The 17,052-nt window shown below is 43.3% G+C and overlaps 1 protein-coding gene across 1 annotated transcript in view; it reads left to right on the forward strand.

The window, feature by feature from the left end:
* Nucleotides 1-17,052, forward strand: part of JARID2 (jumonji and AT-rich interaction domain containing 2) — a 229,731-nt gene that overhangs the window by 151,621 nt on the left and 61,058 nt on the right. Inside the window, exon 4 of the mRNA XM_009637944.2 lies at nucleotides 11,295-11,464. Within this exon, the coding sequence (XP_009636239.1) occupies nucleotides 11,295-11,464 (170 nt within the window). The remainder of the gene's footprint in view (nucleotides 1-11,294; nucleotides 11,465-17,052) is intronic.

Here is a 17,052-nt window from a genome sequence, read left to right on the forward strand (position 1 = left end):
AGAGGTATCCAGGACCCAGTCCCCTCCAGAATGGACTGCTGCAATACATTCCTCTTTCTTGTTCCTTCTCAGTGGGGATGCTTTTGCATTACTAAGCACATTTGTAGCTTGTGTGAGCATATCTGAGTTGGCCCAGTTGAATGCTGTTGGCTGTGGTGGCAAGGGTGTCAGCAATAACCAGGACCTTGGGAGGGAGCGTTTGTAGGACCCACAGTGAAATGTCTGCAGTGTGGTTGTTAGATTCCCATGTGGACTGATAAATTCGAAGGCTTAGCCTGGGTGGCTTTAGGCAACCTGCAATGTGGTTGCAGTGTACACACAGCTGGAGTACAGCCCATAGCAGTCAAAGGTTAAAAGTACCTGCGCTCGTGTTCTTAGACTAGAAGGGAAGCTACTCCAAGATGGGAATTTTTAAGACAGGACAAAGGAAGGGTGGCACCACCTGTCTCCAGTATTCAGAAGGATCTCTCCTGCCATCTATTGCCATGTACAGCTCACCACATCCCTGTATGGAGGAGAAAAAGTTTCTGTCCAATCTCAGGTGGACCACCCTGGAGAAAGTGGATTTAAAAGACCCCTTGTCTTGCTGAAATAGATTGTCCAGATCATACACTTGGAGAGGAAATAGGCCTTTGGACCTGGATATATGGACAGCCTGTAGGGCAGTTGCTATAGTGTGATCTCATGACAAAGGCCTAATTGTAGGAAAACAGCTTCTTGAGAGCTTCATTCAGCTGCCATATCCTGATGTGGTTGTGTTCCCACTGCTCCTTCTCCCTGGGCAGCAGCTGATAAACGCTCCTGTACTTGCAACAGCCATCAGCACGTGGGATGGGTGGAAGTGCTTGAGTATTTGTTGAGAATTAATGTACTTAAATCTGTATCAGCCTTTCTCCAGCTGCTGGAGGCTGGGCTGGAAGCATCCCATTGTGAAGGTGCTTGAAAGTAGACATGTGGTTTTGTAATTGTATTGTGCTGGAGTTGTGCCTTGGTAACTCGGGGTCCTGTTTTGGTTTGACGGTGACAAGAGAGCTTGCAGCCCTGTGTACAGGGCTCCAGTGTTACAAATTGCATACAATAAGCATGGACTGTTCTTACATCAGGTCCAACTAATGTTGCAGCAGTAGGATGAGAGGAGACCCATGCTCCTGGACAAGGGCTGCAAGCTTGACTAATTACGCTTTTGGTTTTTTGGGTTGCTTCTTGTTCCTCTTTGCTTCTGTATATTCTGAGCTCTATGGAGGGGTCTCAAGTTCACACTGGGATATCCTACTGCTATGTCAGGGTAGCGTCAAAATTCCCTGGCTACCGTGGATGCTTCAGGACAAAAACCCAGGGTCTTAATTACCCAGTGTGATTCATCGCTCTCAAGGTTATCTGGACCACTGAGACACCTGCACTGCCTGGATCCATAGCTGAAACCTGAATGCTGTGTTAGTGTTCTACAAATTCTTCTATACCGTCTAGCATGGGCCTCAGTCTAGCAGGCAAGGTCTGCGTCCCTATGTCATTGTGGCTGCTTGTATATGCAAAGTGGAATATATACGATGCTCATATATGGTGTGTGGAGTTGTCCAATTTCTCCTGAGGGGTGGTAAACAGTGTCCAGCAGCTTTTAAGAATTCCCACTTTGCCCAAGGCTGTCTTGTATGTTGCTTTAACAGCCAGCCATTTCACTTAGTGGGTGTAAGTATCTCTGCTAAACTGCGTGAATTGTGGCGGTTTTGGAGACTGCAAATAACTTGATCAGTGAGCATTGTTAGGAGAAATAGGTGATTCCAGAAATAATGATAATTTGAGCAGTTTTTAGCAAACAAGTTTAAGTTGCCAGCTGTACTTTGAACTAGTCATTAAGCATATGAGTTAGCTCAGATATCATTCATTAAATGTCATTCCCAAGCACCTTTCCATTGTTTGCAGGAGAGGAGGATCTCAGAAACCGTTTCCCATTTAAAACAAACACAAACAAAAAAACCCAAAGGAAAATGTGTGTCCATTCATTGTGGCTAAAGTCTTAGAGCAAGAAGTGTCATTTATGGAAATGTGCCCTGTTCGGCTCAACAATCAAGGACTGAATGGAGATAGGCTTAGTATTTTACTTTTATTTGTTCACTTGAGAATTTAAGGCTGCTTTAAAATTGTGTTATTAATTTAGGCCCAATTATAATTTTTTGGACCACAGAAGGTAGAAAAGATTGAGTGAATAGAGGGCTCAGTAAAAATAACTTCTGAAAATTGTTGCATTCAACCTTACTGGAATGTTTTATTTACTGAAAATTAACCCAGATTCTTCTAATCAGATGACAGGATTAAGAATTATACTCTTACCTAGTAATACAGGTCTGGGTTCTGTCTTGGATTACATGATCTCACAAATCATTTTGAAGGAGTCACGTCTTGGAGTGACCACATGCTTTGCGCTGGTGTCTGCATGGGTGGGAGTGACCAGAATCACAGAATCACAGAATCGTAAGGGTTGGAAGGGACCTCAGGAGATCATCTAGTCCAACCCCCCTGCTAAAGCAGGCTCACCTAGAGCATGCTACACAGGACTTCATCCAGGCGGGCTTTGAGTATCTCCAGAGAAGGAGACTCCACAACCTCCCTGGGCAGCCTGTTCCAATGCTCTGTCACCCTCAGAGTGAAGAAGTTCTTCCTCATATTCAACTGAAACCTCTCGTGTTTCAGTTTGCATCCATTGCCCCTAGTCCTGTCGCTGGACACCACTGCAAACAGACTGCTTCTGTCCTCTTGACTTCCGCCCTTAAGATACTTGTATGCATTGATGAGATCCCCTCTCAGTCTTCTCTTCTTCAGGCTGAACAAGCCCAACTCTCTCAGCCTTTCCTCGTAGGGGAGATGCTCCAGTCCCTTTATCATTCTAGTAGCTCTCCTCTGGACTCTTTCCAGGAGTTCTTCGTCTTTCTTGAACTGGGGAGCCCAGAACTGGACACAGTACTCCAGGTGGGGTCTCACCAGGGCAGAGTAGAGGGGGAGGAGAACCTCCCTCGACCTGCTGGCCACACTCCTCTTAATACAGCCCAGGATACCATTGGCCTTCTTGGCAACAAGGGCACATTGCTGGCTCATGGTCAGCTTATTGTCCACCAGGACTCCCAGGTCCCTCTCAGCAGAGCTGCTATCTAGCAGGTCATCCCCCAGCCTGTATTGGTGCATGGGGTTCGACCTCCCCAGGTGCAGCACTCGACACTTGCTCTTGTTGAACTTCATCAAGTTCCTCTTTGCCCAACTCTGCCCCGCCGATCAGAACTCTCTGGGCCCTGTCATTCAGCCAGTTCCGAATCCACCTCACTGTCCACTCATCCAACCCATACTTCGTGAGCTTCCTTATGAGGATGTTATGGGAAACAGTATCAAAAGCCTTGCTGAAGTCAAGGTAGACAACATCCACCGCTCTCCCTTTGTCTACCCAGCCGGTCATGCCATCATAGAAGGCTATCAGATTGGTCAGGCATGATTTCCCCTTGGTGAATCCGTGCTGGGTACTCCTGATGATCTTTTTGTCGTCCACTTGCTTGGAGAGGACACTTAGAATGAGTTGTTCCATCACCTTTCCAGGGACAGAGGTGAGACTAACCGGCCTGTAGTTCCCTGGGTCCTCCTTCTTGCCCTTTTTGAAGACTGGAGTGACATTGGCTATCTTCCAGTCGTCAGGCACCTCTCCTGTTCTCCACGAACCCTCTAGTCTCTTACCCTCTAGTTCCTTCCTGGTACAAACAGGTGTGGAAGCACAGGTGGTGATTGAATCTCCATTTCCACTACTGCAAAACCTACTGGCAGTAGCGACCAAGTTGGCACGTTGTTGAAATGGGCAACAGACATCACTGATACAGGCAGAAAATACTACCCCAGAAGCTTAGGGAGATGTGGGAGAGGAAATGCAAAGAACTCCTTCTTTGGTGTGATGCTGTTTATTCACCTGATGTTCTAACTTGGGACACAGTGGTTGCACTGGTATATGAATACATACAGATAGAAACGCTGCCTAATACTACCAGAGCTAACACTTGCACTCAAGTGTTCTCCAGGGAGAGCCAACAAGATCATCTTATATTCTGAGGGCAATTCCTTTCCTTCCCCTCACAGTTGGGGAAAAAAAAATATGTTTCATTTAAGTTTTGCCAGTGTTGATGTAGAAAACCTGCTGGTTTGAATTCTGCAGCACTGTTCTCATGAACTGGTGATCCTCTAGAAGGTTACTATTTGGAGCGAATGTCTTGGGCTTGTTCTCAGGAGTGAAAGGGTGAAATGTAACTTAGCCATGCTTCCTGCTGGCGCGTGCAATAGTGATAAGGATTTCCCGGTTGTTCCGTGAAGAATGATACCTCCAGCACCAAGTTTTGCATACTCACCTTGGGCTTGCCTAGAAGTGCCTGTGACGTGGTTGATTTTGTTTGAGCTGGAAATTATACACTTGATAATCATCTGATCTGCAGCAGGCGCCTGGCTATTACAGCCTAAATTACTTTTTTGTTGGTGGGGTTTGTTTTGTTTTGTTTTAGAATGAAGGCAGAACATACCTACAGACTATCACTTTCAGAAAAGTTTACCTTAGTAAACAAAGCTGCACACACAAATGAATCTTTGCATGCAGGCATGTTGTGTGCTAGACCAAGTGTCACGTTGTACAGTGCAATTAAACCAAATGTGTAAATTATGTATTGGCTCTGATGAGAACAAAAGATAGTGTGCTTCAAACCGATCTAGGTTGGGCTAGAGACAAGTAAAACTCAGAGGTAACTATTTTGCCAAGCCAGGAAAGTGTCATAGTGAGGAAATAAATAACCCAGATACACAGCAGAGGGGAAACTGTAATGATATTAACACAGAATGGTCAGCACAAGAGCGAGAATCGGTGAGGTACAAGTGCCCATCCATCCATGCCAGAGCCTTCCCCGTAATGGGTCCTAGTGGCTGATGGAAGGACAGCTGTAATGCTCGGCTGTGACTGTGTGTAGCTGTATGGGATGGTCAGGTTGAGACAGCAATATGGGAAAGGTCCCACAGAACTTCGCTCAGCTGTATCCGTGTGAGGACAAACCCCTGAATGGAAAAACGTAAATATATGGTACACGGAATTTCTGCTGCCCAGATTGGGAGGCATAATATTGAAAGAGATTTAACTGAGCCTAACTGAGCAATAACAAGAAACCCAAATTCTTCCCATTTAAAGATGTGTTTTGATAGAGGATGGTTCCTCGACAGCTAGCCTTAGATCAGGCAGTAAGTGAGTCTGTATTCCTTGCTATTTATGCAGTGTTTGGTGAAAACTAATACCAGCTCATCACCACTAGTTAGTAGTAGCAATTTTAATGTGATAAATATCTACAAATAATTACGTTGCAGTTTCTCAGGAGGAGAAGCGACAAAAGCAAAGTAGCCAGATACCGATGCTGCTTTTAGAAAGACAGAGGCATATATTCCTTCACTTCAGCTTGCAGGCTGCTCAGAAAGTGAAAAACATACTGCATTGAGAAGGGAAATGGGAATTAATCATGAAACTGTAATATTCAAGCAGCTACTTAAGCTATGGTTCCTATATGGTTTGGAAATCTAATTGTAGTGGTGCTGTTATAAAGAAAAAGGACATAAACACAGGCTATAGGAAGGCAGGAAGCAACGAAGGCAAAAGTGAAGTTCAAGGAGTAAGTGAAAGGTGGTGAGACCAAGCAACAAGCAAATGTTGTGCTGTATAGAAAGCAGGAAGTTTTGTGAAAACCTGCAGATTCCTGGAGATTAGAGAATATGTGAAAAAGATAGTGTGTTTTGCAAATCTTTTCCCAGTTGAGATGCTTAGGTGTGAGGACAGCGTCTCAACCCCAGAATTTACTCTAAATAGATTCGTACAAATACATATATACAATCAATTTAAGTTGTGCATGTTGTTCTTTGTGTATGCTTTATAGTACTTATGCTTTGCTTTGCTTAGAAGTTAGAGTAATAAACTGAAAACAGATTTTTGTACCGATGTACAACTAAATCTCACATACTGATAATTTAATACTTAGTTCATAGCTAACACTGCATGCTCTGTTATCTAGAGTATTAATGTTTACTAAATTTAACACAGACTAGTGTTAGTAGCCTGAGCTTTGCTTTGCAAAGAGAAGGCTGCCTTTGCTTAGTAGGTGTTTTCTTCCTAAACATGTCCTTTTCTACAAGCTGAAGGAATGGTGCTAGGATATTGTATTTTAAAAGACATTTCTGAAGTATTTTTAGCTAACACAAACTGCAGTGTTTTGACTGTAAAGAATGCAATTTGCTTAAAATATTCAACTAAAAATAAATTCCAGCTAGAAAAACTTCAAAAAGTATATTTTGTGTTGGAGAGAAATGTTTTGTAGTCTAGTCTGAGTTTGTACACTAGGGATACGCTTCTTGTGGAGTCCTAGTCTCTGGCTGTAATTTTCTGTCTCGACCTAAACAGTTCAGTAGAAGAGAAGTGTACCAAGAGGAGGTGAGGGCTCCTCGGGCTGAGGCTTTTTTGAGCTTTGTGTCTATAGGTAGGTGTTTAAAGTCTCTCAAAGCAGCAGAAGGAAAATAACATTCTGTTGAGAGAAGGTGAATTACTATTTATTTTTAAATAGTCTGGATATTTCTGGCTGCATGTTGGGTGTTTGCATGATGTTTAGATGTGGTATTATTTTGAGTTCTTCTCTCATCCTTTTCCTTCTTGTGAAGTTTTTTCTGTTTGCATATTTGCAAGTCTTACGTAGTTTATACCCTTTTGATGAAGACAGAGTGAGCAATTTATTTTGAGGACACAAACAGGATTTTTGTTGTTCTTTTTGCCACTCATGCCAATCTGTCTCCTGTTGCCAAATGCACACTAAACAGGTCGTTCCAGCAGAAATCATTACATTAACAAGCAAAGAACAAAGCCACACTTGTGGCATTATGTGTTTATAGAATCACAGAATCATTAAGGTTGCAAAAGTCCCTTAAGATCATCAAGTCCAACCGTTAACCTAACACTGCCAAATCCACCACTAAACCATGTCCCTAAGCACCTTGTCTACTCATCTTTTTAATACATCCAGGGATGGGGACACAACCACTTCCTTGGACAGCCTGTTCCAGTGCTCGACAACCCTTTCAGTGAAGAAATTTTTCCTAATATCCAATCTAAACCTCCCCTGGAGCAACTTGAGGTGATTTCCTCATCCTATCGCTTGTTACTTGGGAGAAGAGACAGACACCCACCTCGCTACACCCTCCTTTCAGGTAGTCGTAGAGGGCGATAAGGTCTCCCCTCAGCCTCCTTTTTTCCAGGCTGAACAACCCCAGTTCCCTCAGCTGCTCATCAGAAGACTTGTGCTCCAGACCCCCTCACCAGCTTCGTTGCTCTCCTCTAGACATGCTCCAGCACCTCGGTGCCTTTCTTGAAGTGAGGGGCCCAAAACTGAACACAGTATTCGAGGTGCGGCCTTGCTAGTGCCAAGTACAGGGGGATGATCACTTCCCTAGTCCTGCTGGCCACCCTATTTCTGATACAAGCCAGGATGCTGTTGGCCACCTTGGCCACCTGGGCACACTGTTGGCTCATATAGAGCCAGCTGCTGACCAACACCCCCAGGTCCTGCTCCACCAGGCAGCTTTCCAGCTATTCATCCCCAAGCCTGTAGCATTGCATGGGGTTGTTGTGACCCAAGCGCAGGACCCGGCACTTGGCCTTGCTGAACCTCATACAGTTGGCCGTGGCCCATCGATCCAGCCTGTCCTGATCCCTTTCCAGAGCCTTCCTACCCTCGAGTAGATCGACACTCCCGCCCCATTTGGTGTCATCTGCAAACTTAGTGAGGGTGCACTCAATCCCAATACTGAGCCCTGGGGAATAGCACTGACCAACTGGATTTAACTCCATTCACCACCACCCTTTGGGCCTGGCCATCCAGCCAGTTTTTTACCCAGTGAAAAGTAGGCTTGTCCAAGCCATGAACAGCCAGTTTCTCCAGGAGAATGCTGTGGGAAAAGGTGTCAAAGGCTTTACTAAAGTCTAGGTAGACAACATCACACACACAAAATGTCTTTCTGAGCACTTTTATCACTTCCTTACCTATTCTGCCTTGCTCAGAAGTGGTGTGTAAGTGAGTACAACAGGCTGCTATGCTTCATCTGATCTAACTGTAGTGGAGGGTGGGTGCCTCCTTTTTTGGCAGCGGCTTCACACTTATATTGGATTAAGTGTAATGTGAAACCATAGCTGAAATAATTGGTTTTATGCTTCTAGAGGTTTTCATGGGGACATAAGAGGTTATTAAGATGCATATACTCCTTCACAAGGAAACAGTTTTCAGTTGTTGCCTGTGTTTTGAAATGTGTATGTTTTTTCTTTGCTGGCCCACCTTTGAAACTGGTCATCTTTACACAGATCTGGAGCAAAGGCTGCTTAAAAGCTTAGCTTTTGTTTCCTAACCTTGATGCCTCATCCCAATGTGTTGTAGCTACAGAATAGCTTGTTTCTTGCTCAGGACTCACTCTGTTCGCCCTCAGGCATTGAAGTAGAAGCCTGTGGAGCACATGCCTATCCATGCAAAAGAACAGTAGTTGCTGCAGAAACCTAAAGGATGCTGCAGTCACAAAAGGGTGCCTTCATTTACTAGCACTTATAAATTGAATTGGTGATGCTTACACTCTGTAGCTGCTCAGGGTTTTAATAAAAAATGGGTATTTCATAAGGAGCAGGCCTGGTTTTGTGGCACCGGTGAGCTCAAACCAAGCAGGAGGAAGTACAGCAAACATCAACAGAGGTGTGAGAGAAGAAGCATGTCAGATACATCTGACCGTGCAGCAACAAGTCTCCGCAGCCTCCCTGGGGAAACAGCAGAAGTTCGTAGCCTGAAGTGATCGTAGCCTGAAGTTGAGCGGAGGGAAGATCTGGCAGGTTTCACTGCCCTGGCTGAAACGAAGGGCCCCTGCGGGAGCATGGTGGGTAGTGAAGAGCCAGTGATGCTGCCAGGCTAGGCCGTGTGCCCTGCGGGAAGCGGGCAAGCAAGACAAGTGGGGAATTGTACTGGGGAAGGACGGCTAGTATCGAGTATATTTTCAAAGACAGACCGAACAAAAACTACTTTCAATTCACTAATTCATTTCATGTCTGTGCTGAACTTACAAGTCATTCCCTAATCCTCTTTCAATGCTCTAGGGACCGATAATAGGAATGCTGCAAACAGCCCTGGCTGATCCTTGCTGCAAAGGGTTAATTTTGAACCATGAAACAGACTTAACCTTTGCTTTTTGGGGTGATGGTGGTTGTGGAGTCCTCCCTGCTGCTTATCTTTGATCACATGAGATTTGAGCAGGTAGTTTCAGAGATGTGGTGCATGGATAGTGTTATGTTTTTAACAGCCCAGCTGAGGAAGCATAACGATGGGGAAAAATTGCTGTGCAGATGAGAGCAGCAGACAGGGTTGCTTGCTAACCTTTATAGTCTGATTTTTGGCTAGAGAGCATACTTTTTGTGCAGAACAGAAGCCAACACAAAGCTTTTTTTTCTCTGGCCACATGTGTGGTTTTGGTGATAGAAATTTGGTCGGTTGAAATTAAAATCCCATTCATCCTGTGTGGGGGGAGTCCTATTCCTCCAAGCAGACGGGCTTTGCAAAGCAATCTGAGTAATTTTGGGGATATACAGGCAGATCTAGACAAGACCTTCATTTTGGAAAGACAATTGTTAATAAATACGAGGAAATGTATGTGTTCAATAGTCTTTTAGTTCCAGTTCACAAATTATAAGCACCATGATAAAAAAAAATTATCAATACCAGGTTATATTTGCCATTAATGAGATGCAAATAAGCAGTAGGAATAGCTGGTGTTTTCTGTTATTTGGGGAGGTGGTTGCATAGGGAGTACATGGAAAATTTTATGCAGAGTTTAGGGAGAAAATTGCTGATTGTTACTTTTGTTCTCTGTTGACATTAGGGGACGTGTGCATGCATATACAAACACTGCTGGGATTTTCAATTTTTCCTTTTCTATTTTAGCCACAAAATTGCGGAAGTTTAAAATACAGTAACAAGCTTCTTCTTACCCAACTATTTAAGTTTAATATCCATGAAAAAGAAGAGGTTTGCCAATTACGTGTTTCATCCACACTGAACGATAACTGTGCTTTCCTTAAGTCATAACAGTCAAGCCTGCTGCGGAGTGACAAGACCTGGCTTTTCCTTGGGTGTTATTTGATACATGTTTCAGTTTGACATTATGTAAATACTCTGCTATTAGGGAAGAAAATGACATAAAATTGCATCCTTTCTCAATGAGGTTTTAAGTTCTTTCAGTAGCTTCTCTCCTTTTTGAAGCTGTAATAAAGATCATAATTAGAATCCCAGTTGCTTAAGTGAGAAATTAGCATGTTCTTAAATGCTGAGCCGAGACAGGTTCCCAGTGAGACCCCCTCCGGGTATCTGTCCTGCCCCAAAGCGCTTTCCCTAATACCAATTTGCGTTCTAGACGTATTAAAGAAAATGATATTCATTGCCACCTAGCAGTTAATCAGAGCCTTCAGATAGGCTTGAAATAATTCGCAGCCTGACTGCCAAAACCACCTGCACCCGTTCATTTCGTACATCTGTACCCGGGCACGCTCTAAAACTTCTTAGAGATTGGCAGTCCATCGCCCAGTACCAGGACTGAGACAAACTCACTCCTTGCGTGTCCTTCATTCTTACAAACTTGTCACAAATACTACTTAACCCCAACCCCAGGCCTCCTTGCTTGCTGTCTTCTAGGCTGTGGCCAAGGGAACAAAAATCTAATGACTGAGCATTAGCATAGATACCTTATCTATTAGTACATACTTTACCATGTAAATAAGATTTTCACAGATTGGAATAAATTAAAAACTTAATAGGGCTAAAATAAACCTCATTTGTAAATTAATTAAAAACAAGAAGCAAGGAACACTAACACTTAAAAAAAAAAAAAAGACATTTTCATGGTGCAAAATACAGATCTAATTTCCAAATACATGAATGGTAAACTGTAATTGTATGATATGCAAGAAAATACTCAGAACATATGAAACAGTAGTCACAGATTTTGTAGTCAAGATGTTCCCTTTCTGGTTTTCCAAATTGTTGCAGAAGATACCAAAGGGTAAAGCAAATAAAATACTGTCTTTGCAATTGACCCAGGTAGGGATATGATACTGGTGGGAGGTGGATTCAGATGGTGGTGGTGGTGTTTTGTTTTGTGGTGAATTTTTATGTTCTGACATCTCTCCTGCAAGTTCTGCCTAACATGCTTCTGATATGCTCTTGTTTCCACAGGCCAAGGCTGCAAGCACAAAGGAAGTTTGCTCAGTCCCAGCCAAACAGTCCCAGCACAACTCCAATAAAGATAGTGGAGCCGTTGTTACCCCCTCCCGCCACTCAGATTTCTGACCTCTCCAAAAGGAAGCCCAAGACAGAAGATTTTCTCACTTTCCTCTGTCTTAGAGGTAGGAGTCGCGCAGCAGCCTAGGGGGACAGTCTCATTCAAAGAACGAGCTGTAGCACGACACACTGAGTAGCAGCTAGACAAATGTACTGGTGCTACACTTGAATATATTGTGTGCATTTCAACTCTCAGCAATTTGACTGTATCTGCAGCAGGAGCATTCGAGTTCATGGTTGTAAAGACCATAAAATGAGGCCGGTAATAGTGCAAAAGGAAATTTCTTTTATGCTTAGCACTCTGTTATCCTGAATGGGTTTTTGTCTCGCTCTCTTAAGTCCTCCCCATCCTCCTTTGTTTTGTCTGACTATAAACTGAAGAAGTGCTTAACTTGCCTGAGTACTTGTTCCTGCAAGAGGAGAAATCTGGTTGGAAATTCCCCTTCTCTACCTACTCAATGTCCTTTTATTGTTCAATCTGAGTGAGGCTTTTCATCTGACAGTGGGTGGAGGGGTTGCCAGTGTTCTTAGCTGCCCCAGGAACCGGATTGTTCCCATGGTGATAATTAAAACAGGTGAGCTCCTCCACTCTGCAATCCAAATGCAGACGAGGCATCTGAAGTTGTACAGTGACATACCCGAATTATCTCACAGTCACAGCTGCCTGAGCCTGGCTAGAGCTGTATGGCGTGTGTCTGGGATCGCTGCTGTGTGTCTGTGAGCCTGCATGTCAGACTTGGGGACCTAAAGAAGGAGAACCTTACCTGAGTGGTCATTTTTCTTGGGCCTTCCCATGGCCCCGTGTCCCAAGTCATGTGGTGAAGATAGCATTTTCCAGTTTAATCTCCCACTTGTCGTATTTGCTCTCATGGTAATGTTTCTCTTTTGGCAGATGCCCACCACCACCCCCCGGCCTCTTAGCTAGTCACTGCTCCATCCTTGATGTGCTGGAACAATGTCCCTTGCTGTTGTTCTGTCCCATTACCTGCTGAAAGGGTGTGTGTTTGTTACAGGTAGGGCTTGTCAGCAGAAGTCTTACCTAGTGGATTGAATCCTTCAAAACTTGTGTTTGAGTTCCCCTCTCTGGTTCTGAGGTCTCTGTTGCATCTGCGAGCAGCACTGGTCAACACCACCCATAGCTTCCTGCTGCAGCTTTCTCACCTTCATGCAGCATGGTTTGATTTGTTTTTTTTCTTCTCTTCTGTGAGATTTTAGGCTAGTGGTAGCTTTAGACTGGTTGCTAATTTATCTGTCCTGACTCTGATCCAATATGGAGCCTCCATCCTGTTGGGAGTTCTGGTAAAGCAGGTGGGTGGAGGGGATAGAGGGGGGTGGTTTGCTAGCTTTTGTGTTTGTTTAAAGGATTGCGAGGAGCAGAATCTAATGGAGTTTAAAGTGGCATCACAGTCCTCTGAAATTTAATCTGTGGAAATGTATTTCTAATTTAGTCTGCTGTGAGGTTGATCAGTCTGTTGGCAGCGTGTCACTGCTGTGATCTGGGCCAACTGCCACAGTTGTTGGTGGGAAAATTCAGATGGTGTGGGTGTGTGTGTGTATGTGTGTGAGCACACATGGCTGCATTCACACACTTGTTTCCACTGCTTGCTAACTAAGCATGTGTTATTTATAGCTTTGAAGGCACTTGCACTTAAAGAAAGGCAACCTGTGTGGGGATGTGCCTTATCTCCATTTTTATTTCCTACTGTCTCTCAGCATTCTGCTTTAACAATGCAGATGGGAAGCATGGGTACTTTTGTCCTATTCCAGTGCTTCATTCAGAAGGTTTGTTGGGGTTTTTTTTATTTTAATCAGTGGCTGTTTAGCTCTTGCACCTGTAATTTTCTTCTTTGTTATTCATCTGTAGAATAATTGATGTTTTGTATTGTCAATTAAGAACTTGCAATTCATTCCTAATTTCTTCAGCATGCAGGAGTACTCATATATTTCAGACAACAAGTGCATTCAGACGGCAAGATCCCAATTACAATTATATCAAAAACCGCAAGGGAAAATCTGCTCTGAGTACCACACATGGCATGTTCTTGGTCTGCTTAAACGGGCTGAAGAAAAGCAGAAAGGGGAAGCTGTCAGCCTGCTGTTTCAGCACCTCCACGAGCTTATTGCTCCATCACCCCTGTATTCCATCACCCCTGTATACAGCCTGAAAAGAGCCAGTAAGAACAGGGGAGAAAATCTTCTTGGACATCTGCTACTTGGATGCATTTCTGTGGAGGAACAGGAGAGCGGCTCTGGCTTGGAGGGGGAAGGAGTGGGGCTGCTGAGATCGGTATTAACATGGCTCTGGCTTCAGCGTCTGAACTGCTGTGTCCTTCAGGAGGTCCTGGCTGCCTGAGATAGTGCTCGTTTGGTCCCTTGGGACGTTTAGCTCCAGGTGGTTGTCTCTTTTGATGTGTCCACTGGAAAAAACAAGGTAGAAGCTGGTTATTAATATGCTTGCAGGGAGTTCATGTAGCGGCCCACTGGTATGTCCAGCTGCAGAAAGGTCCCACAAGTGGTCTTCTAGGGCACTGGCAGGCTTAGTTTGGTGCTGCTCTTCTGGTGGTACCCAGTGAGCTTGGAGAGGGAAGAGCCAGCAGCTTACTTTAACCCTGCATAGGGAAGTGTCGTGATTTTTTTGGAAGGAGTTTGTTTTGGTTTTGAACCTGTGTGCTATTATTTATTGAAGTGTTGAGGGATTTAAAATTGCTTGCATGGTGGGACATGTGGTTGTTCTGACTTCTGTCCAGATATGTCTGTCCAGCCCTAGCTGTTTGCACTTTCATGATGAAATGCGATGTCTGATTACATGGAAATAAGAGCATGCTCACAGGGTGAAAGTTCAGCGCTTTGAAATCTTTTTAGTAATAAGTGTAGTAGTGATAAGATCCAGGACAGTAAATCCCTATGTTTGTGTAATTTTTTTTTTTTTTTTTAAGTTGGGACACTCTTAGGTCCTAGTAGTTCAAAATGCTCTGATGATATAGTCCCTGTGTTCATGATCAAAGCTTTTCTTCAGTGAGGAAGTCTTTTCCAGGACTGGTGGAAAAACAGCTCTGTGGTCACGTCTCTGTCCTTGTCCCACCACACCCAGCAGTAGTGTCAGAAGCACAGTCTAAATTGTTGCACCATGTCAGCAAGTAGTTTCATCTTCTGTGTTTAAACAGAGAAATTAAAAATCCCATTACCACTACAAGTTCACTCTTCAGTACTCTGGGTTGTTTTAAGCGGCAGCAGCTGAATTCTGAGCATGATGGAGCAGTACTATCATGCAACAGTGTGGAAGAAAGGCCCGTGACGTGCATAGGGCCCCATACTTAAAAAAAAAAAGTCCCATTTACATGGCCTTCTGCTATGTGTCAGAAAATCTAATGATTAAATCGCTTTTATTTACTTGTTTTGTTGTTGGGTTGTTTTTTTTTTTAGCATCCTGTAATTTCAAAGAGAGATAATTTAACCAAGATGACCTCCTTGGTTTCATTTTCCAAAATACTAGGGGCCTTAGACGTATTTTTAATTAGTTTGGTTTTTGAACTCTTGATTGGATAATACAGTGTACTAATTGCTTCTTAAAAGGTAAGCAGAGAAGAATAAAAAAGCTGTAACTGTTGATGAATATCTGAGCACCCTGGAATACATCTAACTGACCAGACTTGGCAAGGCTCCCCTGCTTTTTATTATTTTAGAACCCTTCTTTTTCTTTTTTTTTTTTTTTTTTTTTTTTTTTTTTTATTACATTGTGACCTAGAATTTCCAACACAAGAAGGAAGGGAATAGCACAGATATCTCTGAAGTGTTTGTCTGCAACATTCTTATCTTTAAATAGCTTCTTTGAAGGAGCCCATATGCCCTTTGCCAGAGGCATAATTAGTATCTTTCAGCAGCGTGCATAGATACGAGTGTGTCATCTCCATGTGGTTGTACAATGGCTTTCACTTTTACTGTATTTTCTGCCTCTGATAAAATTTTTCTTAATAGCTTCTGTTACAGTGCATTTAAGTTACCTTTACCCTCCGTAATTATTTACAGGTTAAAAATATTGCTAGTGGAATAATACAGGGCTAAAGGGGGAAGGAGAAACCACTCCCCGTGAGCAATAGATCTTTGGCAAAAGGTGATAACAGGAAGGCTATGATTAGGAGCCTACATTTTAAGAAGTTTTCCCATGATCAATTTTCTAATTAAGCTGGACCTCTGGGAGTTACATGCTAGAGAATTTCAGGGATTCCTAAATAAAGATGGTTTAATTGAGATCTCACAAATTGAGTTTTCAGGCTCTTCTAACAACTCTTCGGCAAAACGCATGACTGTTCGTTTTCTTTGAGTACTGCAATGACTTACTGATCTGATGATTCATTAAAATTGGGCAAAACCAAAATGGAAAAATCTCACTATAGCACACTTGTCCAAACTTCAGTAACTTCTAAATCTCAGTGCCCTGGTCCTCTTGCAGTTTGCTCTTAAACAGGCTTTTTATTTTTTTAAACACCTTGTTTGGGTAGTAGGCACAGGGGCCTTTGATCCCAATTTTCTCTCTGAAGTCTTAATAGGAGGGGTTGCTTGTGCTGGTAGATACCTGCAGGGGTTTTCCATTACAATGGGAGAGTCCCCAAAATAAAAAACTTGCAAGCTCTTAATTTTGGGCATGTTAGAAAACAACTGTTAATTTGCCTAGCTTTTAACGAGGCGGAAGGTACGCTTGCCTGGTAGTTCAATATCCATAGGTACACTGGACTTTGAGAGCCGGTGACTGCATCAGTCACATTCTTGACACACCAGCCTTCCAAGGGAGCATGTTGCCACCACGGACACATGCTCACCAGATCAGAGTAAGCACATTAAACAGCATAGCAACTTGATTAGGCTGGAAGCAAAGCAATGAAATGCTGTCACTGGCCAAAACTCTGAGCTGCTTTGCAGTCTGGCTTAGTTTTTATAATTCCAAAATAATATTAAAACATGCAGATGTACAATAATTTGTTTAAAATACTGGAAGAAGACTTTTTATTGATTTTGTCGTTAAACCAGTTGGTATTTGAGACTAAAATCTCAATGGGTTGGATTGAAAACACAAGAATAAACTTTGACGTTTTGAATCTTAATTGCACAAACCATTTCATAAAAATAAGTTTGCATTTAGTAACTGTAATCTCACAATTCCAAAGATCTTTTTTAAAGTGTAAAATAGGAAACATTTCTTATATGTGCAACCATTTAGTCCACCTGTGGAATATGCTGCTCTGGGCTGCTAACTCACTCTCATGGTGGTTTAGCACAAGAGTAATTCAATCAGTGTTGGCAGGGAGAAGTGAATGTGCAGGCTCACAGTGAACAGCACGTGTATGAAGTACACGGAGAGAACCTGGCAACTAACACTGTGGCATTATTCCTTCCCAGGGGATGGGAGTGCTGCTGGAGGGCCATCCCTCCAGGCATGCAGCGGAGGATGCGTCTTTACATCAGTGTGTGCCTACTGGGAGATTTAAGAGGTGGGAAGAACTGCTGAGTGCAAGATAGAATAGCCTCTGTGTAGTACTACAGCTGAATCAAAGTTTTTCCCTGCTTTTCCCGTTTTGGGGCCCCTTTTCTGATGTTAATGATGCCAATATCTACCCCTGCAAAAAGCCACAGGATGAAATTAACTCGTTGAAATGGG

Source organism: Egretta garzetta, unplaced genomic scaffold (assembly GCF_000687185.1).
Source record: "Egretta garzetta isolate BGI_Z169 unplaced genomic scaffold, ASM68718v1 scaffold14, whole genome shotgun sequence".
Lineage (NCBI taxonomy): Eukaryota > Metazoa > Chordata > Aves > Pelecaniformes > Ardeidae > Egretta > Egretta garzetta.